This window comes from Carcharhinus amblyrhynchos, chromosome 35 (genome assembly GCF_965287045.1).
Source record: "Carcharhinus amblyrhynchos chromosome 35, sCarAmb.v2.hapA, whole genome shotgun sequence".
Lineage (NCBI taxonomy): Eukaryota > Metazoa > Chordata > Chondrichthyes > Carcharhiniformes > Carcharhinidae > Carcharhinus > Carcharhinus amblyrhynchos.
The window spans coordinates 9,235,007-9,261,490 of NC_137358.1; the positions used below are offsets into that span (position 1 = coordinate 9,235,007).

The 26,484-nt window shown below is 47.4% G+C and overlaps 1 protein-coding gene across 2 annotated transcripts; it reads right to left on the reverse strand.

Annotated features, from left to right (window-relative positions):
* Window positions 1-2,145: 2,145 nt before the first annotated feature.
* hspbp1 (HSPA (heat shock 70kDa) binding protein, cytoplasmic cochaperone 1) lies at window positions 2,146-24,938 on the reverse strand. 2 transcript variants are annotated; one of them, XM_080217639.1, is made up of 9 exons: window positions 24,802-24,938; window positions 23,852-23,994; window positions 18,004-18,190; window positions 15,778-16,002; window positions 13,499-13,654; window positions 13,293-13,340; window positions 10,263-10,359; window positions 8,006-8,117; window positions 2,146-4,211 (listed from the first exon to the last, which is right to left on the reverse strand). In XM_080217639.1, exons 2-9 carry the CDS (start codon window positions 23,975-23,977, stop codon window positions 4,134-4,136), a joined length of 1,029 nt encoding a protein of 342 aa, XP_080073765.1. In that variant the 5' UTR covers window positions 23,978-23,994; window positions 24,802-24,938; the 3' UTR covers window positions 2,146-4,133. The 2 variants fall into 2 exon arrangements, with proteins under 2 accessions (XP_080073765.1, XP_080073766.1); XM_080217640.1 differs by lacking the exon at window positions 13,293-13,340.
* Window positions 24,939-26,484: the final 1,546 nt, after the last annotated feature.

Below are 26,484 nucleotides of genomic sequence, written 5' to 3' on the forward strand. Positions count from 1 at the left end.
ATAGAGAAATGCATTGGTGGATAGCTTTCAAAATTCTACAGATTCTGGAAAGTTCCAACAGACTGGAAGTAAATGTAAGCCCATTATTCAAGAGGGGAGGAACAGGGAGAACGGAGAACTACAGGCTCATTAGTCTGTCATCAGCAGTAGAGAAACAGAATTTCCTACAAAGAATGTGATAACCGGACACTTAAACTGATCTGATTAGATGGCGTTAACACGGATTTGTGAAAGGGAAATAATGTTTAACAAATTTGTTGGCGCCTAGCAGACAGGAGGAAGAAAATCATAGAATGATCAAATCCCTACAGGGCAGAAGGAGGCCATTTGGCCCATCAGGTCTGGACTGTTTCTCCAAAACAGCACCCGACCCAGGCCCTAAATCCATAACCCCACTTTTCTATCCTGCCGATCCATCTAACCGACTCATTTTTGGAATGTGGCAGGAAACCGGAGCACCTGGAGGGAAACCCATGCAGACACGGGGAGAACGTGCAGTCTCCACACAGACAGTGACCCAAGGCGGAATCCAACCCAGGTCCCTGGCGCTGTGAGGCAGCAGTGTGCCACTTTAGATTCTCAGGATGGCAGGCTGTTGAGTGGGGTGCCTCATGGATCAGTCCTGGTGGGGGCCGCCACAACTTCTCACAATTTATAGAAACTATTTGGATGTGGGGATGAAATTAAATATTTTCAGGTGAGCTGAAGACCTCAAACTAGGTGAGTATGCAAGCTGTGAGGACACAAGGGAACTTGGACAGGCTAAGTTAATAGACAAGAACACGGCAGGTAGAATACGAGTGTTGTTACCCACTCGGCAGAGAAAAGATAGGCTCACAAGAGTACTTGCGAAATGTTGAGAGTTTGGGAAGTGTTAATACCCAAAGGGACCTGGATTTCCACCTTGCTCATGAATCATTAAAAACTAACAAGCAATTAGGAAGGCAAACAATACGTATGCTGGCATTCAATGAAAGATAATTAGAGTACAGGAGTAATGATATCTTGCTGCAACTGTATAGAGCCTTAGTCAGACCACACCTGGAGTAGTATACAGTACTTTGGTCCCCTTATCTAAGGATATACTTGCCCTAGAGGGAGTGTGACAGAAGTTCACCGGACTAATTGCTGGGATAGCATGTTTTATGACAAGAGATAAGATTAAGTTTGTTTATCAGTGTCACAAGTTGGCTTATAACACTGCAATGCAGTTACTGTGGAAATCCTCTAGTCGCCACACTCCAGCAACTGTTCAGGTAACACTGAGGGGGAATTTAGCATAGCCAATGCACCCTAACCAGGACGTCTTTCAGACTGTGGGAGGAAACCCGAGCACCCAGAGGAGACCCATGCAGACACGGGGAGAATGTGCAGGCTCCGCACAGGCAGTGACTCAAGCCAGGAAATCAAAGCTGGGTCCCTGATGCTGTGAGGCAGCAGCGCTAATTACTGTTCTGCTCTACAGATCGAGTCTGTAGAGTGTCAGAGAATGAAAGGTGATCTCACTGAAACTTTAAAAATTCTTACAGGGTAGATGCATTTAGGGTGTATCGCCTGGATGGTGAGTGTGGAACCAGTCACAGAATAAAGGGAAGGCAGTTTAAGACTGGGGTGAGGAGGAATTTGTTTCCTCAGTGAGTGTTGAATCTTTGGAATTTTCTACCCCAGAGGGTTGTGGAAGATCATTGAGTATACTCAAATCGATAGATTTCTAGAGACTAACGACATCAAAGGATACAAGGATAGTGTGGGAAAGTGGCAATGAGGTAGATGATCGGAGAAGGCTCAAAGGGCCAAATGGCCTACTCCTCTGTTCATATATCTGGGTTAGGAATGAGTTTGAAGGGGATGACATCTTGAATGAGTAGAAGGGAGGCCATTAAGTCCACCAGGGCCGTGCTGGAACCAGAAGCCATCCAAAGTGGGACTTGAGCCCATGAGTATCCTGCTCGACCGACTAAGCCAACCAGGCCTCTGGCTCAGTGACTATCAACAACTGGGCGGCATGGACAAGTTGGGCCAAAGGGCCTATTACCATGATGATGAATCTAACTCAACGCTGCTTGAGCTGCAGAAACGTCAAAGAAAAGGGATTCACTTCGTACGAGATGACGAAAATACAGCATGGAGCAACGTGCAACTCAGTTCAGAACAAAACTTTAAAACATTTATTTCCAGATGAGGTTTTTGTTTTGCAACAAATGTAAAATTTTGTGTGACAACACTCCTCCTGCGAAGCACCTCAGGACGTCTGACTTTGTCAAAAGGCGCTGTATAAATGCAACTTGCCATTTAACACACAGCTTGCTATCCATTGAACAGTCCGTTACAGAGCCGTTCCAGAGAACGGCAACATTTACAGGTAAGAAACACACAGAAGGCAAGCATTATCTGCCGTCCAAACATTGACACTAACGTACAGAGTGGAACATGTTCAAATGTCACTTTAATTCCCCTATGCTCCCTCCCGCACAGTAACTGAATCTTAACATTCTGCAGCAAAGAGAAAAACCACACACACACACAAAAAACACTCAATAAAATGACACCAGGTTATTAGTCATAGCCTGTCCTTCTTGAACATGGCGGTTGAATTTTGTACTTTGCTTGGCGCTGCACATCTCCCAGGTCAGCACTGGGACCACCTTACAGCTGGAAAGGCACCAACAGCAACCCACCCTACCCCCAACCAGTGTATCTGCATCTGAGCTGTGGGTCAGAAGGTCAAACTCATCCGAGACAGAGCAAGTCAGCAACCCTTGTGGTCACCGATGCTCTATCCAGTCACACTATTTCACCCATGTTTCAGCTTCCAGACCATCTCGAGATCCTGCGCAAGGTTTAAAAATAGCGCACCCCCGCCCCCCAACTCCCTCATTCACCAAAATTAAAATTAATTTCTCAAGATTCTTTGCCACACTTTCAATAGAATTGCCGCAGCCAGCACATTTCAGGCCGCTGTGTGGCGAAAGGCGCCACAACATCAAAACACTGAGGATGGCTGTCCAGCAGATTCAACATTGCGAAGTCACTCACCTGCATCACATCAGCAGTCGTGGGATCAATTTCCCATACCACACCCCCCCAACCACCACATCCGTCCGCGGGGGGAGGGGCAGGGGATAGACGCAGGAAGGGGGAGATAAAATCAGAGCAGTGGTCGAAGCAAGCAACTTGCAACAACGTACTGGCTCATTGCTGTTCCAGCGAGTGAGAAATTCCAACACAAATGCCGACTGCGAATCCGTACCAAAGATGTGCAGGTTCGGTTTATTGACCATGCTAAATTGCTCCTTAGTGTCCTGGGATGTGTAGGCTAAAGGGATCAGCGGGGGAAATTATAGAATACAGAAACCCTACAGTGCAGAAGGAGGCCATATAGCCCATTAAGTCTGCACTGACCACAATCCCACCCAGGCCCTAACCCATATCCCTACATATTTACCCGCTAATCTCTCTAACCTACGCATTTCAGGACACTAAGGGGCAATTTTAGCATGGCCAGTCAACATAACCCGCACATCTTTGGACTGTGGGAGGAAATAGGAGCATCTGGAGGAAACCCAAGCAGAGATGGGGAGAATGTGCAAACTCCACACAGACATGTTGTGGGGTTACAGGGGTAGGGGCTGGAGTGGGATTTGGGTCACTGCAGACTCAACAGGCCTCCTCATGCACAGTAGGAATTCTTCCTTGCACACACCGTTTCTCAAGGATTTAATACAAGTAAAACAAGCACCAAAACAGATTTTAAACAGCAAGTCTAAGACAGAAATTGTAATAAGAAAATGTGCTACTCACAACTTGCTGTCTGTATTTATCCTACTACTGACCAGTGAGAGGGGATTAAAAACTGGACAGGGGATTCATTATAAAGGGTAACCAGGAAATACTGTTTGGCCGCGGTCAAAATGTTTAGGATCAGGTACATCGCTACCTAGGACCAACATTAAAAGATTAAATAATTGTTTGTTAAACAGTCTATTTTTTTTTACAGGTGTAATATATAGGCTGATTCGAAACACACCAAACTTCTGAGCCCTTATAGATTCCTGGTGGCAGCAGGAAGCCATTAGGAAGAATCTTTCCCCGATGACACTCAGCATCAGAAGGACGGTGTGTCTTGCAGATGATCACCGATCCATCCCATTCTCCTCTGATTGATGACTGAAGCAGGTTCGGAGAAGCTGCTCACAGAACTCCAACTCCTCCTGTGAAGACATTAAAGTCAGACAGGAAAAGTTTATTTCATTAGTGTCACAAGTCAGCTTACATTAACACTGCAGTGAAAATTCCGGTGCCTGTTCGGGTAGGTTGAGGGAGAATTTAGCACGGCCGATGCATCCTAACCAGCACCTTTTTTGGAAACTGGAGCACCCGGAGGAAACCCACGCAGCCACGGGGGAGAATATGCAGACTCCACACAGACAGTGACACTCGCCAGGAATTGAACCCAGGTGCCTGGCACTGTGAGGCAGCAGTGCTAACTGCTATACTGCCCACAGAAGTAGGCAAATTCCCCCCTTCGAGCCTGCTTCACCATTCAATCTGATGATGGCTGATCTCTCCCTAGCCTCAAATCCACTTCCCCACCTGTTCCCCATATCCCTTTAACCCTTTTTTAAAATCAGAAATATATCTATCTCCTTCTTGAAACCAGTGATTCAGATTCCACCGTGCTATGGGGCAGCGAGTTCCACAAATTCACCACCCTCTGTGAGAAGCAGTTTCTCCTCATCTCAGTTTTAAATCTACTGCCTCTCGACCTATACTTGTGACCTCTTGTTCGAGATAGGCCCACAAGGGGAAACATTTAATCTACATTTATTTTATCAATCCCTTTTAAAATTTTATATACAGTGCGGCCCTGTTATAACGCGATGGCTGAGGTCCATAAAACGTTATTGCAAAAAAAGTGGGGTCACGCTAAATCGGGGTTCAAGAAAATCGGCGTTCAAACTGACCCAACGTTGAACTAACATCCCAAAACACCCCTATTATCACCCTATTTGACCCATTTTTTGCACGTTTACCATCTGGCAAGTAAATTACCTTTCAATTAAAGAATTCTGTGAATAAATCGTTGTTGTTACAGTAGAAATTGAAACAAATTAATTTTTAGTAAAGCCTTTTTAATAAACACAGAGAAAGATTTTCTTTTTCTAGCAGTTTGTTCCATTTTGATCTAAGAAAACACGAAATTAACTCACCAAAAACTTTTCAGTTCCCTGGAAAGAGCAAAAAAAGGGTCCAGTGATTCATCGCATTATATCCGAATGCGCGCTAAATCAGGAAGTATAAAATCGGGGTTTCACTGTAACTCGATCAGATCCCCCCTCATCCTTCTAAACTCCAGCGGGTACAAACCCAAACTGTTAATCTTTCTTCATACATCAACCCTTTCGTCCCCTGAATCAACCTGGTGAACCTCCACCATTTATTTATCCTCTCTCTGTTCCCTACCTCCTCAGCGGATCTCACTGTAATACCTACTGCTCACCCCACCCCACACTCTGGGAGTGGTGTAGTGATATTGTGGCTGGACTAGTAATCGAGAGACCCAGGGTAATAATGTTCTGGGGTCCTGCGTTCGAATCCCAACACGGTAGGTGGTGGAAATTTGAATTCGATAAAAATCTGGAATTAAAAATCCACTGATGACTGTGAAGCGATTGCTGGAAATTGGAACAATCCATCTGGTTCACTAATGTCCCTGTCAGGAAGGAAATCTGTTGTCCTTACCCGGTCTGGCCTACATGTGACTCCAGATCCATAGCAATGTGACTGACTCTTAAATGCCTTCAGGGATGGACAATAATTGCTGGCGCAGCCAGTGTTACCCACATCCATGAATGAATTTTTAAAAAATCTGTCTCTAAAAGGGACACATCATGAGCAAACCTTGAGTAATATTATCTGGACATTCAAAAATAAAACCTTCGATTTAAATAGTACCTTCAATACGACACTTCCTGAGGAACATCACACCATTAAAACCACAGAATCCCCACAGCGCAGTAGGAGGCCAGTTAGCCCATCGGGCCTGCAATGACAACAACCCCACCCAGGCCTTATCCCCGTAACGCCATGTCTTTACCCTGCTAGTCCCTCTGACACTAAGGGGCAACTTAGCACGGCCAAACTATCTAACCAGCGCATCTTTGGACTGCAGGAGGAAACCAGAGCACCCAGAGGAAACCCACGCAGACACAGGGAGAACATTGAAACTCCACGAAGACAGTGACCCAAGGCCCGAATTGAATCTGGGTCCTGGGTGCTGTGAGGCAGGACATTTAAGAGGGCATTTTAGAGGCAACCACATTGCTGTGGCTCTGGAATCACATACAGGCCAGACCGGGTAAAGATGGCAGATTTCCGTCCCTCCAAAGGGCATGAATGAACCAAGTGGGTTTCTCCAACAATGATTAGATGAGACTAACTTTCAAATCTGGATTTATTTGCTGAATTTAAATTCAGCTAATTGGGATTTGAACCCACACACATGGAAAATTCTCCTGGGCCTCTGGATTACAAGTTTAGTGACATTAAATATGTGGGTTTTAAGGACTGTTTTAAAAGGAGCTAAGCAAGGTAACAAGGTGGGGGAGGAAGTTTCAGAGCCTAAGAGACTGGACAACCAAAGAGACAGCACCTACGGTGAAGCAGTTAGAATTATCTTCCAGGGGTTAGGAGTATCGTGAGCCACCTGTTGGTGTCGCTGCTGGGCCAGGCCCTTCACAGTCCTGGCGGGTTACAGTCACAGCCAGAGTTAGATCTCAGGAGGGTTGTGACATCAGAGGACATTGCAGAGATAGGGAAAAGCCAGGCCACAGAGACATTTGTACACAAGGACGAACACTTTAAAAGCGTGATGTTGCTTTATTGGGAGCGCGGCCGATCAAGGACCCTGTGCAGTTTAAAACACAGGCAGCAGAATTTTGGGTAACCTCAAGCTCACAGAGACATACTCAGATTCCAAACCCCATTGTGTCCTGATGTGATGACCATGCACGGCAGTCACTACAAAATAGAATCATAACTGAAAGCTGGAACTGGGTGACACGGTGGCACAGTGGTTAGCACTGCTGCCTCAAAGCACCAGGGACCCAGGTTCGATTCCAACCCGTGTGTGGAGTTTGCACATTCTCCCCATGTCTGTGTGGGTTTCCCCCGTGTGCTCCGGTTTCCTCCCACAGTCCAAAGACATGCGGATTAGGGAGATTGGCCATGTTAAATTGCCCCTAAGTGTCCAAAGATGTGTGGTTAGGTGGATTGGCCATGATGAATGCGTGGGGTTACAGGAGTAGGGCGGAGAGGTGGGCCTGGATAAGATACTGTCAATGGGCTGAATGGGCTCTCGTGGACCATAGGGATTCTACGAAGCCTAGTTCATAGGCTCCATAGAACCCCCCCAAACAGCACAGTCTCCTGGGTGCTGAGCCCCTCTTTATCATAAACCTTTGATCAAGATCAAATAACTCAGCAGGCATGGGAAACACTAGAGGCACCAGAATTGGTAGTGAGCTTCATTGGTAAAGAGCTGAGTGGGTCGCAAATCTTGAAGAGAAGGGATCAGAGTTATTTGCGATAACCTAATGAGAACGCACTCAGTTTCTTCGACAAGGCCGTGGATACAAATGGACTTCAGCACTGCGGAGATGCAGCAGGAGTGATGGAAGCCACGTGAACCTGCTCACTGTTTAGATGCTGAGTAAGTACCGCCATGACTCTAACCCATCGGGACTGTGGAGGGCCTGGCTCAGCAGCGTCACCAACAGGTGGATCACGGTAACGCTGACCCTGGGAAAACTTGCAGCATAAAACCACCCTGTTTGAAAAAAATGGTCACAAATGTTTCCCTTGAAATTCCGCTCTGCAGTCACTGCCATGGAGCTCTCATCCCCCCTTCCCTAATTTTTAGTCATGTGACCCGACTCAGGGCTCAGACCCACAGCCCTGTATTTGTTCCCAATACCCGACAGTCCCCAACACCTTTATCACGCACCTGAAATTCCTCCTGGTCTTTCAGCATCCTCGACCTCTCAAGGAGAATGTCCTCCAGACCCAGCTGGCGTTCTTGACACTGCCTTACTCCGCGAGGGAAATCCGTCACCAGGCTGCAGAGGGAAACAATACCCAGAAGACCCTAAGACATAGCAGCAGAATTAGGCCACTTGGCCCATCGAGTCTTTTCTGCCATTCAATCATGGCGAATATTTTTCTCATCCCCATTCTACTGCCTTTTCCCCATAACCCCTGATCCCTTTATTAATCAGGAACCTGTCTCTGTTTTAAAGAGAGAGTCACTCAAGCCAGGAAACCAGGACAAGGCCACCCTGCACCCCCTGCTTAGGGTACATAGCCATTGCTTTCCCACTGAGGGATAGCGTGAAAGCAAATGGGTCTTTGCTTACTCTGGAATGTCTTTTAAAAACTAGGCTTGTGCATTGCTGAAGAAAGCATGTAATGGGTTAACACCGAGAGCATCTCAGAATGTCTCTTAATACAAAGATCAACTATCAACTACACGGTGACACAGTGGTTAGCATTGCTGCTCACTGGGTTCAATTCCAGGCTTAGGTGACTGTCTCGGCTCAATTTCCAGCTTGGGTTACTGACTGCATGGAGTTTGCATATTCCCCCCTGTGTGGGTTTCCTCCGGTTTCCTCCCAAAGGTGTGCAGGTTAGGTGGTTTGGCTGTGCTAGATTGCCCCATTCTGTCCAAAGATGTGCAGGTTAGGTGGATTGGCCATGCTAAATTGCCCCTTAGTGTCCCAAGATCTGTAGGTTAAATAGATTAACTATGGTAAATGTGTGGAGTTGGAGGGATAAGGTCGGGCAGAGAACCTGGGTAAGATGCTCTGTCAGAGAGTCAGGGCAGACTTGATGGGCTGAATGGCCTCTTCTGCACTGTCGGAATGCTATGTTCTATGCGCAAGCTGGCTGCAGAGTACACCATGAAGATCTCTTGTTAAATTGACCCTCGCCAATACTTTTGTTCAACTAGCTCAAAGTTAGGTATCGACACAATACTGCTGGTCAGCTGCTGAGCCTCAGGGACTTTGAGAGATACACAGCCAACTTCCTCTTGTTTCAAGATGATGTCAGAAGGATTGGATTATAGTCCGTTTCTGGAGTAGCTGGTGATGCAGAACACGAAAAATATAAAAGCACACTCACTTCCAAGAATCGCCACAGGGACCTCAAACAAACCAGAACACGCAGTCCCAGATTTTCAAACTGGGGCCCCTCCCTGGGCGGATGTCTGCTGTGACCGTGTGTGTCACTGTCTCAAACACAACTCTGCGACCCCAGGTTTGCCCCCATCACCAAGTCCACCGCCTGCACCCCTCCTCTGCTGCAGGAAACCTCCCCTTGAGGATTATTTCTCTTTTCCTCTGTCTCTCGATGCAAACTTCACCACCATTTTGTCCACGTTCTCTGCCGTGGACCCTCGTACATCTGAATCCAGGCCTTGTCGTTTACTGACCCTCTCTTCTAACTCTCTTCCTGAAAAACCTCCACCTTTAAGTGTGGCCTGACTTCACTCCCAGCTTGGCACCCAGCTCCGAGGTTATAAGAATCATAGAATCCCTGTAGTGCAGGAGGCTGCCATTTGCCCCATCGAGCCTGCACCGACAACAACTTCACCCAAGCCCTATATCCCTAATCCCATGTATTTATACCCTAATCCCAATGGGGAATTTAGCAACGCTGATCAACTTAACCCACGCATCTTTGGACTGTGGGAGGAAACCGGAGCACCCAGAGGAAACCCACGCAGGCACAGAAAATGTGCAAACTCCACACACACATACACACACGCACACACAGAGCCGCCCGAGGCCGCAACTGAACCCCGGACCCTGGAGTTGTGAAGCAGCACTGCTAACCACTGAGCCACCCAGTCCCCTAGTCCTGTAGCTAACAGGAAGTTAACTAACCTGGGTTAGCTGTAGATGAACTTAAAATTTTTTTTTGTTCAATTTATCCAAACCTGTCACATCTCGATCAAATCTCCCTAAATAAGGCCAGACTTGATCTTATAAAGGTCGTTGTATCTTTGTTTCCGGTTAACAGAGGCCACAGTTGGAAAGTGCACGTTGGGATAGAACAGGATCCATTTGCTCCCCCACGGTTGACCAGTCTGCACTCCCCGTGTGAAGAATAGGCGCTCAAGTGGGTAACCAGAGTGAACACCCAAGGAGACAGCAAAGAGAAGTAGTTACAGATAGAAAGGGGAAGGAGGTGGTCCCACTTACCTACAAAGTGCACCTAGAACATGCTCGTGAAAGGGATCATGTTCTGTCTGAAGGAGTGACACCAGTTGCTGTACCATCCCCATTGAGCAGAGAACATCTGGAGGAGGAAGGGAAAACAGCAAACCTTTAACCCACTGAGTGAAACATTTCAGTGTCCACGCCACAGTTTATTCAGCAATACTGGTATTCTATTGGGAGCTGCAGTTGCTGGTACAGCTCGGAGCAGTGCTAAGAGGGCACCCATCTTGTACAATGCAGTCTTGTGCCCTCAACATTGCCATGAGGTAGCACACTGGTAAGCACTGCTGCATCACAGCATCAGGGACCTGGGTTCGATTCCCAGCTTGGGTCACTGTCTGTGTGGAGTTTGCACATTCTCCCTGTGTCTGCGTGGGTTTCCTCCGGGTGCTCCAGTTTCCCCCCCACAGTCCAAAAGATGTGCTGATTAGATGCTAAATTCTCACTCAGTGTACCTGAGCAGGCGTTGGAGTGTGACGACGAGGGGATTTTCACAGTAACTTCATTGCAGAATTAACGTAAGCCTACTTGTGACAAATTTTTTTTTAATTTTAAAGAAGACAGTTTCTTCACCTCTCCCTCCTGAAGCTCTTCACTGGGCTGCAGTTCCATATCCATCAGCTCCCTCCCAAACTCATTAGCAGATTGGCATCTCTTCAATCTCAGGGATGGCAGGCTATTCAAACACAGAGTACATCGCAGACTGCCTTTATTGTGCAAATGTACCTCCAGCCTGGGTGAAGGGAGGCAGGGGGTGAACAGAGAAGGGCAAAGTGGTTGAGGCTTTTAGCAACACCAGAGTGGCTCAGTACGGTGGCGCAGTGGTCAGCACCACTGCCTCACAGCGCCAGGAACCCGGGTTCGATTCCTGGCTTGGGTCACTGTCTGTGTGGAGTCTGCGAGGGTTTCCTCCAGGTGCTCCTGTTTTCTCCTACAGTCCAAAAGACGTGCTGGTTAGGTGCATTGGCCGTGCTAAATTCTTCCTCGATGTATTCAAACAGGTGCCAGAATGCGGCACTAGGAAATTTTCACTATAACTTCACTGCAGTGTTAATGTAAGCCTAATTGTGACACTAATAACCTTACTTATAAGCAAGCTTTTCTTTTAATTCATTCGTGGGACATGGGTGTCACTGGCTGGTCAACATTTATTGCCCATCCCTAGTTGCCTGAGGGCAGTTGAGAGTCAACCACATTGCTGTGGCTCTGGAGTCACATGTAGGCCAGACCAGATAAGGACAGCAGATTTCCTTCCCTAAAGGACATTAGTGAACCAGATGGGTTTTTCCGACAATGGTTTCATGGTCATCAGTAGATGCTTAATTCCAGATTTTTTAACTGAATTCAAATTCCACCATCTGCCGTGGCACGATTCGAACCTGGGTCTCCAGAATATTGGCTGAGTTTCTGAATAGTCTAGCAATAATACCACTAGGCCATCATCGACCTGGGACCTTCTGCTCTGCAAATCAGAACACCTCTGCCTTTACACACTGTTGACTTTATAAAGAACAGGCGAAGCTTCGCTTGAACCATACTCACATTGGCACACGAGGGGTAAAACTACAGGCTGATTGTGCTGCCATTCCAAAGAAACATCACAGTTCGCGTGCCAAGAATAAATGCCACCCAGCATCAAGCTACACAAGTCCCAGGCCAGACCGGGTACGGACGGCAGATTTCCTTCCCTAAAAAGATATTAGTGAACCAGATGGGTTTTTCCAACAATTGGCAATGGTCATCACTGGGAGTTTTAATTCCAGATTTGATTTTTTTAAAAATTGATCAAAACCTTTAAGATCCTGAGGAGGTTTTGACAGCGTGGATGTGGAGAGGATGTTTCCTCCTGTGGGAGGGTCTAGAACTGGGTGGGAGTGGAGGGTGTCACGGTTTAAAAATAAGGGGTTGTCTGTTTAGGGCAGAGATGAAGACAAAATCTTACTCTCAGAGGGTGGTGAATCTTTGGAACTCTCTCCCTCAAAGATGTGCGGGTTAGGTGGATTGGCTATGAAAAGTTGCCCGTAGTGTCAGGGGGACTGGCAGGGTAGGGTTACGGAGATACAACCTGGGTAGGATTGCCAGTGGAGTCTTGATGGGCCTAATGGCCTCCTCCTGCACTGTAGGGATTCTATGAAGCAGAATCTTTCAATATCTTTAAGGCAGAGTTTGATAGATCCTTAAAGTGTATTTATTAGTCACAAGTAAGGCTTACATTAACACTGCAATGAAATTACTGTGAAAATCCCCTAGATTTGATCAACAAGGGGGTGAAAGGTTATCGGGGCGTTATCAGGAACGTGGGCTTGAGGTCATAATCAGAGCAGCTATGATCTCATCGAATGGTGGAGCAGCCTCAAGGTGGTGAGTGGGCTACTCCTGCTCCTAATCCAGGCAGCACGGTGCCACAGTGGTTAGCACTGCTGCCTCACAGCGCTAGGAATCCAGGTTCAATTCCCAGCCTGGGTCACAGTCTGTGTGGAGTTTGCACATTCTGCCCATGTCTGCGTGGATTTCCTTCAGTGCTCCAATCCGAAAGGTGTGCGTGTTAAGTGGACTGGCCATGCTAAATTCTCCCTTAGTGTCAGGGAGACTAGATAGGGTAAATGCACGGGGTTACAGCCATAGGGCTTGGGTGGGATTGTGGTCAGTGCAGACATGATGGGCTGAATGGCCTCCTTCTGCTCTGTAGGGATTCTATGAAAGATTGTTTGTCTTTTCGCATATATTTAAATCTCACCATCTGCTGTGGAGGGACTTGAACCCGGGTCCCCGGAGCATTACTGCATGTCTCGGGATTACTAATGCAGTGACAATACCTCCCTGTCACCGTCTCCCCTTTGTTGCTGCAGCGAATCTCAGACTGGAAATCATGCCAGAATGAAAGTGAACCTGAAGGAGGGTTGAGGGCACAAACCAGCCTCCTGCTGGTAAAGTGTGTGGGCTGATGTACATCAAACAAGGGGCTAAACTAACAGATCCTCCCCCTGGATTGAATAGCCTGCCAATACTTACTGAGGACAAGTGGCCGATGTGGAACTGCCTCGCAGCGTGAGTCGGCACCTTCAGCGGAGGAGGGGAGAAAAACGGGAAAAAGGAAAATAAAATTAAAAACCCAAATCGCACCACATTCGCAGTCAGGGCAAGGACGACAGGGACCCACACAGAACCACCACCACCCCCCCCCCACCCCCTCCCTCCCGCACACCTGTCGCTCTGACCTTTGTGTTCAGGGTTGCTGATGAGCAGGTTCTGCAGTAGGAACGCAGCTTTCACCTTCAGCTTCTCGATGCCGCTCTGCATGGCTCTCATCAGCACAGAGAAACCGTCATGGTCAACAAACTCGAGCAAGCCAGCCGCCTGCTCACGCACCAAGCCTAGAAGATGGGAGCAGAGGAAGCCTGGTTTACAACTGTACATTATCAAACCCCGACAGTGCAGAAGGAGGCCATTTGGCCCATCAAATCTGCATCACCTTTCCAAACATGCATCTTGCACAGACTCACTAACCAATCACCAACCCCATCCCTTGCTCTATCCCCCCACTGACCACTGCTTGTCCACCTAACCTACACACGGTTGTGACACTATGGGGCAATTTAGCATGGCCAGTCCACCTAACCTGCACATCTTTGGACACTAAAGGGAAATCCACGTAATTTACACAGCTTTGGAAACCAGGGCACCCAGAGGAAACCAGATGGGTGACACAGTGGCACAGTGGTTAGCACTGCTGCCTCACAGCGCCAGGGACCCGGCTTCAATTCCCGACTCGAGTCACAGCCTGTGCAGAATCTACACGTTCTCCCACTGTCTGTGTGGATTTCCTCCGGGTGCACAGGTTTCCTCCCACAGTCCAAAGACGTGCTGGTTAGGGTGCACTGGCCGTGCTAAATTCTCCCTCAGTGAACCCAAACAGGTGCCAGAGTGTGGCGACTGGGGGATTTTCACAGTAACTTCATTGCAATGTTAACGTAAGCCTACTTACGGCTAATAAATAAACTTTATTCAACTTGAGTGCATTGCACACAAAGGCAGACATGTCTTCAAGTAATCAGACCTGGAGTTTCTGGTCTGTATGGTGCAGCTCTTATCATTTGATGGTGTCTTCATCCACAACATCAAAAGACACTGGTCAGCGTCACATGACTTTGTGGGAGCTTGCTGTGCACAAACTGACTGCTATGTTTCCTACATCAGCGATTACACTTCAAAGGTATCTCACGGCCTGTCAAGTGCTTTGGGACGTTCTGAAGTCATCAGGCACTCAATTGGAAACAATGTATGGGGGAAAACGCAAGAGAATGGGCACAAAGTCAATATGCTCATTTGGAAAGCCAGTGCAGAGACGATGGGCTGATTGGCCTCCTTCTGCGCTGTAACCACTCTCTGAATCGGAAAGGTGTAATACAAACACAAGCCTGTCTGTAGCTTTACAGAACTTTAGTTAGGCTGCACTTGGAATATGGTGGTCAATTCTGGTCGCCACACTACCAGAAGAATGTGGAGGCTTTGGAGAGGGTACAGAAAAGATTTACCAGGATTTTGCCTGGTATGGAGGGCATTAGTTATGGGGAGAGGTTGGGAAACTTGGTTTGTTCTCACTGGAATGATGGAGGTTGGGTGGGTGGGGGTGTGCGTGTGTGCGCGTGTGGCCTGATGGAAGTCTACAAGATTACGAGAGGCATGAATAGAGTGGATAGTAAGAAGCTTTTTCCCAGGATGGAAGAGTTGATTATTAGGGGGTATAGGTTTAAGGTGTGAGGGGCAAGGTTTAAAGGAGATGTATGACGCAGGTTTTTTACCCAGAGGGTAGCAGGTGCCTGGAACTCGCTGTTGGGTGAGGTAGTGGAAGCAGATATGATAGTGAGCTTTAAGGGGCGTCTGGACATGAATAGGATGGGAATAGAGGAATATGGTCCCCGGGAGGGTAGGGGGTTTAGTTCAATGGGCAGCACGGTCAGTGCAGGCTTGGAGGGCTAAAGGTCCTGTTCCTGTGCTGTAATTTTCTTTGTTCTTTGTATTGGAATTAGGCACAGAGACACCCTCACCTTCTTATGTACAGGGGGAGGTGATGGCCTAGTGCTATGATAGCTAGATTATTAATCCACAAACTCAGCTAGTGTTCTGGGGACCTGGGTTCGAATCTGACCACGTCAGCTAATGGAATTTGAATTCCATAAATAAAATTGGAGTTAAGAATCTACTGATGACCATGAAACCATTGTCGATTGTCGGAAAAACCCTGGCTGGTTCACCAATGGCCTTTAGGGAAGGAAATCTGCCGTCCTTACCCAGGTCTGGCCTACATGTGACTCCAGAGCCATAGCAATGTGGTTGATTCTCAACTGCCCTCCAAGGACAACTAGGGATGGGCAATAAATGCTGGCCCAGCCAGTGATGCCCATGTTCTATGAATAAAAAAAGCTACTGTCACCTGTCTTATGCTCTCTCCCCCCTAATCCCAATCACGTGTTCTGGCGATACCAGTGGCACTTACACGATACAGCAAAAAGAGCTTTGATTCGCACCATGTCGCTGCTGTCACTGTTCAGAAGCTCCAGGAGTTTGGGCATGGTGCCCAGATTCAGCACGTGCTCCTGCACAAAGGGGTTATTCTGGCTACACGTGCCAATGAGATGTGCCGTTCGCCAACGAAGCTCAGGGTCTGAGCACTCCAGGTAATTCTCCACCACCATCTGCATGCCAGCTAGCTTACAGAAATCTAAATAAAGCAAAAAGAGGGCATCAGCACGCCTGCCTTAGTTAAACGAGGGAGCAGAGAAAAATCAGCCATGGTTTTCACTCTCTATCAATCTGAACTTTACAACAGCGACCACGCTTCAACAGAAAGTTCTGGAAATTCTCAGCAGGTCTGACAGCATCTGTGCAGAAAGAATAGAGCAACTATTTCTAGTGGTGAAAAGTTGCAGCATGCTACTGTGCAAAGGGACCTGGGGGTCCTTGTGCACGAATCGCAAAAACCCAGTCTGCAGGTGCAGCAAGTGATCAAGAAGGCAAATGGAATGTTGGCCTTTATAGTGAGGGGGATAGAATATAAAAGCAAGGAGATTTTGCTGCAACTGTACAAGGCACTGGTGAGGCACCAACTGGAGTACTGTGTGCAGTTTTGGTCCCCTTATTTGCGAAAGGATATATTGGCCTTGGAGGGAGTACAGAGAAGGTTCACCAGGCTGATACCTGAGATGAGGGGGTTAGCTTATGAGGAGAGATTAAATAGACTGGGCTGTACTCAGAGTTTAGAAGGCTGAGGGGGGATCTTATAGAGACTTACAAGATAACGAAGGGGCATATAGGGTAGAGGTAGAGAGATTCTTTCCGCTTAGAAATGAAACCAGAACTAGAGGGGCACAGCCTCAAAATAAAAAGGGCGGGGGGGGGGGTGCAGTTTAGAACAGAGTTGAGGAGGAACTTCTTCACTCAAAGAGTGGTGAATCTCTGGAATTCTCTGCCCATTGAAGTGGTGGAGGCTACCTCGTTGAATATGTTTAAGTCACTGGTAGGTAGACTTCTGATAGATAAGGGAATTAAGGGTTATGGCGAGCAGGTGGGAAAGTGGAACAGATCCACTTCAGATCAACCGTGATCTTATTGAATGGCGGGGGAGGCTCGAAGGGCTAGATGGCCTCCTCCTGCTCCTATTTCTTATGTTCTTAACTGCTTCAAGCCTGGATGCTTTTTTAAAGTTGATTTATTAGTGTCACAAGTAGGCTTACATTAACACTGCAATGAAGTTACTGTGAAAATCCCCTAGTCGCCACACTCCTGTCTGGATACGCTGAGGGAGAATTTAGCATGACCAATGCACCTAACTGGCATGTCTTTCAGACTGGAAGGAAACTGGAGCACCTGGAGGAAACACACTCCTACTTTTGAATGAGCCTACCTTGCATTAAGTTGATCTTTCTCTACACCCTAGCTATGACTGTAACACTACATTCTGCACCCTCTCCGTTTCTTCTTTATGAATGGTATGCTTTGTCTGTACAGCACGCAAGAAACAATACTTTTCACTGTTTGTTCATCCATGTGACAATGATAAATCAAATGAAATCATATCAAACCCCCGACAGCAATATCTCTCACTCTATATACGGTATGGTTTCTTATAGTACACAAGAAATAATACTTTTCACTGTATACTCACATCTGACAATAACAAATCAAATCAAAACAGCCAATGTTTTATGTTTAAGTTTGTTTATCATTGTCACAAGTAGGCTTACATCAACACTACGACGTATTTATTGTGAAAATCTCCCAGTCGCCACACTCCAGTGCTTGTTCAGGTACACAGAGAGAATTTAGCATGGCCAATGCACCTAACCAGTATATCTTTCAGACTGTAGGAGGAAACCGGAGCACCCGGAGGAAACCCATGCAGACATGGGGATAATGTGCAAACTCCACACAGTCAGTGACCCAAGCAGGGAATCGAACCCGGGTCCTTGGCGCTGTGAGGCAACAGTGCTAACCACTGTGCCATCCCTGTCAGGCCTGCTAAGATTTTCCAGCATTTTCTATTTTCGCTTTGGATTTCAGCATCCGCAGTATTTTACTTTAGTTTTCAGGAAAACTCCACTAGCTGTGAAGCGCTCTGAGGGATGACCCACGGTTGTGAAGAGCACTGCACAAATGAAGTCCTCCTTTCAGCCTGAATAAAACGAAACAGTGACTCCTAAGCTGCAAAAACAACATTGATTACCTCTTGCGTTATCGAGGTTTTCGCACAAATCTGCCACAGTATCGAGTGCATTACACCGCCTTCCATCATCACTCTGGTCATCCTCGGGTATTTCATTCAGGATTTGGAGACAATCTTTAATCTGCTTCACTTCATCCAGTTGTCCGTTAAACACATCCGACAGCGCATCCTGCAACCATTGTCTCCGCTGTGCAAAAAGAAGGGGAGAGAGAGAGAGAGAGAGAGAAAGGGATCGTTAAATGGCAGTAAGACTAACACAGCTTGGAGGACTGCATTATTGGGGCACTCCAGGCTCCTTAGGCAGCACCTACCAAACTCACGACCATTACCATCTAGAAGGATAAGGGTAAGAGACACATGGGAACACCATCTCCTTCTCCAAGCCACTCATCATTCCGATTTGGAACTCTCACCATTCTGTCATCATTGATGGATCAAAATCATAAAATAGACCACAGAATCCTCCAGTGCAGAAGGAGGTCCTTCAGCCCATCAAGTCTACACTGATCGCAATTCCACACTATTCCCATACAAGGAACAAAGAAAATTACAGCACAGGGACAGGCCCTTCGGCTCTCCAAGCCTGCATCGACCATGTTGCTCCACTTAACTAAAACCCCCTTCCCTTCCAGGGACCATATTCCCATCCTATTCACGTGTTTGTCAAGACGCCCCTTAAAACTCACTATCGTATCTGCTTCCACTACCTCCCCCAGCAACGAGTTCCAGGCACCCACCAGCCTCTGGGTAAAAAACCTGCTTCATACACGTTCTTTAAACCTTGCCCTCGCACCTCAAACCTGTGCCCCCGAGTAATCAACTCTTCCACTCGGGGAAAAAGCTTCTGACTAGCCACTCTGTCCATGCCCCTCATAATCTTGTAGATCACACATATTTACCCCAACTAGTCCTGGTGACATTAAGGGGCAAATTAGCTTGGCCAATCCACCTAACCCGCACAGTTTTTGGACCATGGTAAGAAACTGGAGCACCTGGAGGAAACCCACGCGCATACAGGGGAGAATGTGCAAACTCCACACAGTGACCCAAGCTGGGAATCGAACCCAGGTCTCTAGCGCTGTGAGGGGCAGCAGTGCTAACCACTGGAATTTTGGAACTCCCTCCTTAACAGCACTGTGGGTGGGGTGCATCTACACCACATGGGCTGTGACAGCTCAACACCACCTTCTCAAGGTGCAATTAAGAATGGTCAATAAATGGTGGACCTAGCCAGCGATGGGAGGCAATAGCCTAATAGGATTATCGCTAAACAATTAATCCAGAAACTCAACTAATGTTCTGGGGACCTGGGTTCGAATCCTGCCACGACAGATGGTGGAATTTACATTCAATAGAGAAAATCCGAAATTAAGAATCGAGTGACGACATGAAACCATTGTCAGGAAAACCCTATCTGGTTCACTAATGTTCTTTAGGGAAGGAAATCTGCCGTCCTTACTTGGTCTGGCCTACATGTGACTCCAGAACCACAGCAATGTGGTTGAGTCTCAACTGCCCTCCAAGGGCAACTAGAAATGAGCAGTAAATGTTGGCCCAGCCAGCGATGCCCATAAATGAATAAAAAATACACACGCCATAAAGTAAGTTTATAAAAAGTAGCTCAGTTAGCAGAGCTAGATTTAAGTGAGAGACATAATCCCTGACTGCTGGTGTGTACTGATCTCGGGCAAAGATATAAGCCAGATAGGACAGCAAAGATTGGGAAAATGAAAAATGGGACAGTGGAAAAGGGAAGTAAAATTGTCAACGTCTAAGATAATATAACGTCTGAGGCAGAGAAACTTTGAGTTACTGGAGACAACAATACTTGTAGATCATTGCAATACTTCACACACACTGTGAAGTCTGCACGTTCTCCCCATGCTCTAAAGATGTGAACGTTAGGTGCATTAGCCATGCAAAATTGCCGTTTATTGTCCTGGCCTACGTAAGTTAGAGATTAGCAAGATAGATATGTGGAGTTATGGGGATAGGGCCTGGGTGAGATTGTTGTCAGTGCAGACCTGATGGGCCAAATGGCCTCTGTACTGTAGGGGTTCTATGATTTATTTGACTCTCTTTACCCCCTGGATATAAAATCCATTGACAGGCCACAAACCTCAATACCTGACAAACAAAGTTTATTTATTCATGTCACAAGTTGGCTTACATTACCACTGCAATGAAGTCACGGTGAAAATCCCCTAGTCGCCACACTCCAGCACCTGTTCGGGTACACTGAGGGAGAATTTAGCATGGCCAATGCATCTAACCATCACGTCTTTCGGACTGTGGGAGGAAACCCATGCAGACACGGGGAGAACGTGCAAACTCCACACAGACAGTGACCCCTAATCGAAATCGATAGGGAATCGAACCCTATCACCCTGGCTCGAAGTGTTGGCTCTGCTCTCTCTCCAAAGAAAGAAGTCTCACAACACCAGATTAAAGACCAATAGGTTTATTTGGTATCACGAGCTTTTGGAACACTGCTCCTCCTTCACTTACCTGAACATCCTGAAAGTTTGTGATTTCAAATAAAGCTGTTGGACTTTAACCTGGTGTTGAGAGACTTCTTACTGTGCCCACCCCAGTCCAACACCAACATTTCCACATCAAGGCGCTCTCCAAAGATGCTGTCAGGCCGGCTGAGATTGTCCAGAATTTGCTGCTTTGATCTCAGTACCTGCTGGCTCGAGATCTCGCTATCTGATTCTGGTGTGAGCCAACACTCCAGGGCACAGAATAGTTATTCTTTAGCAAGGTTTATTTTAAAAATTGAATTTTCTCAAGGACTATTTGGTGGGGGAGAGAACAGGGCTACTTTTCAAGTTCTAAAGATCGAGGTGAGATTAAAAGCTGTTTTTGAAGGAGGAATCTGCAAACTCACTCTGCGCCTCCATTAAAGGACATTAAAAGAAACGAGACACAAGATGCTGGGCAGCAGGCCAGGAATTCAATCCAAGATTCTGTCTCTGGAGAAGCAGCAGGAGTGGGAGAATCTGGAATTGAAGGAGGCGGAGCAACCAGCCTGGGAGAGATCGAATCTGTGACTGGAGGAACGACTTCACCCAGATTCCATCACCCATTCTCACTTCAATATCCAAACAGGTGACGGGGTGCGGTGACTAGGGAATTTAGGGCGGCACAGTGGTTAGCACTGCTGCCTCACAGCGCCAGGGATCCAGGTTCGATTCCTGGCTTGGGTCACTGTTTGTGTGGAGTTTGCACCTCCTCCCCGTTTCTACGTGGGTTTCCTCCTACAGTCCGAAAGCTGGTTCAGTGCTAAATTCTCCCTCAGTGTACGTGAACAGGCGCCAGAGTGTGGCAACGGGGGGATTTTCACAGTAACTTCATTACACAATTAATGTAAGCCTACTTGTATCTAATAAATAAACTTTACACCATGGAACCATAGAATCCCGACAGTGAAGAAGTCATTCGGCCCATCAAGTCTACCTCGCCTCACTGACAGGATATTTTAACCAGACCTTCGTCACCTCCCTATCACTGAAACCTCATACATTTAGCATGGCCAATCCACCTAACCCACACATCTTTGGGCTGTGGGAGGAAACCAGAGCACCTGGAGGAAACCCACGCAGACACAGGGAGAATGTGCAGTTTCCACACAGACACTGACCCAAGCCAGGAGTTGAACCCTGGGTCCCTGGCACTGTGAGGCAGCAGTGCTAACCACTGTGCTGTCATGGCACCCGAGGATTTTGATTCAGCGACAGTGAAGGAATGGCGATATGTTTCCAAGTCAGGATGGTGAGTGGCTTGGAGGGAATTTTCAAGTGATGACTGCTCCAGTCACCTGCTGCCCTCATCCTTCTAAATAGTAGAGAGGTCAGAGATTTGGAATGTGCTGCTAAAGCCACTTACATGAGTGGGCCACTTAGCTCTTCGAGCTTGCTGTGCCATTCAATAAGATCATATCTGATCTGTTTGTGGTCACAACTCAACATTGCCTTCTGTACCCCCTCCCCTCGCGACACTGTGACTCCCTTCTCTGTCAAAACTGTCTAACTGAATGATCCAGGCTTTATTTTTTAAAGGAGGCAATCCATCAGGCTGTGCGTGTGACATGAAATGAATATTACAAACATAAATCAACATCTCAGAGTGCCATGTACCATACTGACCTGTATTGCACAGTGTGTAATATCAACTTGAAACTTATGCAATGTACTTTTATAAATTTTATGAATAAAGTAGATTTTCAGGATAACATTAAACGCTGTGAAATACTTCAAGGTCAGGCTTACACATGCCTTTCTTTTCGTTTCAGTTATGATCACGTCCAATCAGCACGTATATTTTCCAGCAAGACTCAGTGGTTAAATTCACTGAAGCTAACCATACAGGGAAGAAGAGGCTCTTCAGTCCATTGATTCTGCACCAACATGTGTGAAACACCTCAACTCCCACCTAATCCCACTAGTCAACATTTGGTCCACAGCCTTGAATGTTGTGATTTGCTAAATGCTCAGCCAGGTACATTATAAAGGATGTGAGGCATCCCGCTTCCACCACCCTTCCAGGCAGCACATTCCAGACCATCACCACCCTCTGGGTGAAAAAGGTTTTCCTCAAATGCCCCCTAAATCTTCCGCCCCTTATCTTGAACCTATGCCCCCTCATGACTGATCTTTCAACTAAGGGGAACATACCTAACACACACACACAAAGAATGAACAGTGAGACCTGGAAACATACAGTACATAAAGCTTTATACTAATGATGGGTAATGCCCGAGTGTACACTCACTATTTCTCTCCCCAGGTGCAGTGATTATCTTGCTGCATTTGCAGCTTACTGCTACCCAGGCTAACTACAGCTAGCTCGGTAAAGGCCAGCGATCGAGCATTCAGCATCTTACAAAGTGTGGGCTCTCACCTGGTCTGGCTTTGGACCCTCAGTAACACGGCTGAACAGAATGAGCCCTACACACGAGTCCAAACCTACAGTGACATGGCTAACTCTTCCTTCTACAATGGCCTAGTAAACCACTCAGCTCGGAGTGGCACAACGGTTAGCACTGCTGCCTCACAGCGCCAGGGACCCGGATTCTGGGCTTGGGTCACTGTATGTGTGGAGTTTGCATGTTTTCTCTGGCTTCCTCCTACAGTCCAAAGAAGTAAAGGTGAGGTGGATTAACCATGCTAAATTGCCCCTTAGTATCCAAAGATGTGCAGATTAGGTGGATTGACCATGCTAAATTGCCCGTTAGTATCTAAAGATTTGCAGGTTAGATGTATTGACCATGCTAAATTGCCCCTTAGTATCCAAAGATTTGAAGGTTAGATGTATTGACCATGCCAAATTGCCACTCAGTGTCCAAACATGTGCATGCTAGGTGGATTGACCATGCTGAATTGCTCCTTAGTATCCAAAGATGTGCACGTTAGGTGGATTGACCATGCTAAATTGCCCCTTAGTATCCAAAGATTTGCAGGTTAGGGGATTTTCAGGGTAAATACATGGAGTTACGGGGTAGCTCCCCATCCCATCCCTGTAACGTAACCCATTTAGTATGGCCAATTCATCTAACCTGCACATTTTTGGGCATAGAGTCACAGAGATTTACAGCACTGTTGGGATTCTATGATCTCATGATCAGGGATGGGTAGCAAATGCTGGCCTTGACAGTAACGCCCATGGACGAATAAAAAGTTCATGCCTGATGAAAGACCCTCACTACTGTTTCTCGAACTCCAGATGCTGCTTGACCCACTGAGTATCAGCACCATTTCCTTCCAGATTATTAATTCACAGTATCCACTATTGCAAATCTCCAAAGGGTGGGGGAAAAGGGAGGCGGATCAAGAGGAATCACACTTACCTCTTCTGGCATGGGATGCAACTCCGGAGCCGTGTCCCCCACGGATCCTGCCTCCACTGCAAGTCTCAGCAGACCCTGCAGATTGTTGGGATGATGCCTGTTTCGCTCAGATCCACCCTCCGCCATTTTAAAGAAAGCTCAATCTGGAAGAAAAGAAAATCAAAGATTGACCATACAACGATCAAAGTGGCATGAAACAAAATACTCAGAAGTTGTGAATGGGAAAAGCAGAATCACCTCTTGTTTCTTCTGCCCACCATTCAATCAGATCATGGCTGATCTGTGTAAATAGCATTCCCTGTGATGTTTCCTCCACGCATCTCACCAGACAATTTTACTGCCTTTCTTATCATTCTGCTGGCTCAGTGCAGTTTAGGGATTAGACCTCAGGGCCCACCTGATCTGTCAGAGCAGCACAGTGGTTAGCACTGCTGTTTCACAGTGCCAGGGATCTGGGTTTGACCCCTGCCTTGGGTGACTGAGTGGAGTTTGCAAGCTCTTCCCGTGTCTGTGCAGGTTTCCTCCAGGTGCTCTGGTTTCCTCCTACATTCCAAAGATTTGTAGATGGAGCTATCTATCCACTCACCTGACGAAGGAGCAGCACTCTGAAAGCTCGTGATTCCAAATAAACCTGTTGGACTTTAACCTGATGTTGTGAGACTTCTTACTGTGAGACAGCAGTGCAAACCACTGTGTCACCGTGCTGCCCTGACAGGTCAGGTGGGCCCTGAGGTCTAACCCCTAAACTGCACTCAGCCGGCAGAATGACGAGAAGGGCAGTGAAGTTGTGTGGCGAGGTGGCTTGGGGGATGATTCAGCAGACCTCTGCTGGGCTGAGCAGCCACAGTGTTCCTGTCACCCACAACATGCCCCCAAATGGCCGCCTCCCACTCCAGCCGCCGACCGGTCCCGAAACCCCACTAAAAAGACCCTCAGAGCGCGCCCCTTACCCTCTCCCTGACTTCTCCTCAAGCCGCGTCTTCGTCCCGACCACAGGGGCGCTCGACGCCTCCCCTCCGCCAGCGGCCGCCGAAGCTTCCAGATTCTTCCAGCGCTTTCAGTCCATGGGCGCCACCATCTTGCCGGAAATGACGCCACGCCGGGGTCGCGCCCCCCGCCCTACTGTGACGCGCCCGACCGGAGATGACGCCATTGCAGGGCAATGGTCGGCCTGTGTTGCCGTCGCCGCGCCGCCATCGTGCCGGAAACGTGCAAAGATGTTTAGGGTATTGAATTAGCGATGGGAAATGTCTGGAGTCACAGGGAATAGGGTGGGGGAGAGGGCCTGGATAAAATATGCTGTGAGGGAGTCAGTGCATACGCGATGGGCCGAGTGGCCTCTTCTGCAGCATACGGTTTCTATTCACAGTTGGTGAAGGCATTAGAGAGGACAAGCATTCCAGAGAATGAGGGATTTGGATATGTTGCGTGGAGAGGCTGGAGAAGCCAGGGCTGTGCTTAAAGGTTGAGAGGAGATTTGATAGAGATATTAAAGGGTCTGGACAGAGAAAGTGGAGATAAACCGGTCTCATCAGCAGAAGCGTTGAGAACCAGAGGACACGACTTAAAATGGATGGCAAAAGGATGAGAGATTAGGAAGTCACGTATACATGGTCTGTGGTTCGGGTCCAGAATGCACTGACAGAGTGTGGATAAGGCAGATTCAGTCTTCACCCTATTAGATAATTATCCGAGCTATGGTGGCACAGTGGTTAGCACTGCTGTCTCACAGCACCAGGGACCTGGGTTCAATTGCAGCCTCGGGGTCACTGCCTGTGTGGGGTTTGCACATTCTCCCCATGTCTGCATGGGTTTGCTCCAGTTTCCTCCCACAGTCTGAAAGATGTGCAGGTTAGGTGGATTGGCCGTGCTAAATTGTCCCTTAGTGTGAGGGGACTATGATTCTCTTCTCAGATGCTCATTAAATTTTGGAATTCTCTTCCTGAGAGGAGGGGCCATTCAGTATACTCAAAGCTGAGTTAGACAGAGTGCTGATCAACAAGGAAGCCAAGGTTTATGGGGGGCAGGGGGGGGTCAGGCAGAAAAGTAAGGCTACAGTCTGAACAGCCATGGTCTTATTGAATGGCAGAGCCCGTTTGAAGAGTTAAATAGCTACACAGTCTGGGCGGGATTGTGGTTTGGTGCAGGCCCAATGCACCGAATGCCCTCCTGCACTGTAGTGATTCTGGCTGGACTATTGTTCATGGCTTATAGGAATCAGAAACCCTACAGTGCAAAAAGAGGCCATTCGGCCCATCAAGTCAGCACCAAAGTCCCACGTAGGCTCTATCCCCATATCCCTACATATTTTACCCAGTAATCCCTCTAACCTACGCATCTCAGGGCACTAAGGGGCAATTTTAGCATGACCAACCTAACCCGCACATCTTTGGACTGGATTGCTGGTGTAGGCTTGATGAGCCGAATGGCTTCCTTCTGTACTATCGTGATTCTGTGATTCTAGTTGGACTATTGTTGGCACATGCTTGATGGGCTGAATGGCCTTCTTCTGCACTAGAGTAATTCTATGATTCTTGTTGGAGTATTGTTGGTACTAGCTTGATGGGCCGAATGGCAGTCTTCAGTACTGTCGTGTTTCTATAAGACAAATATTGCAGGATTGAGGAAAGTAT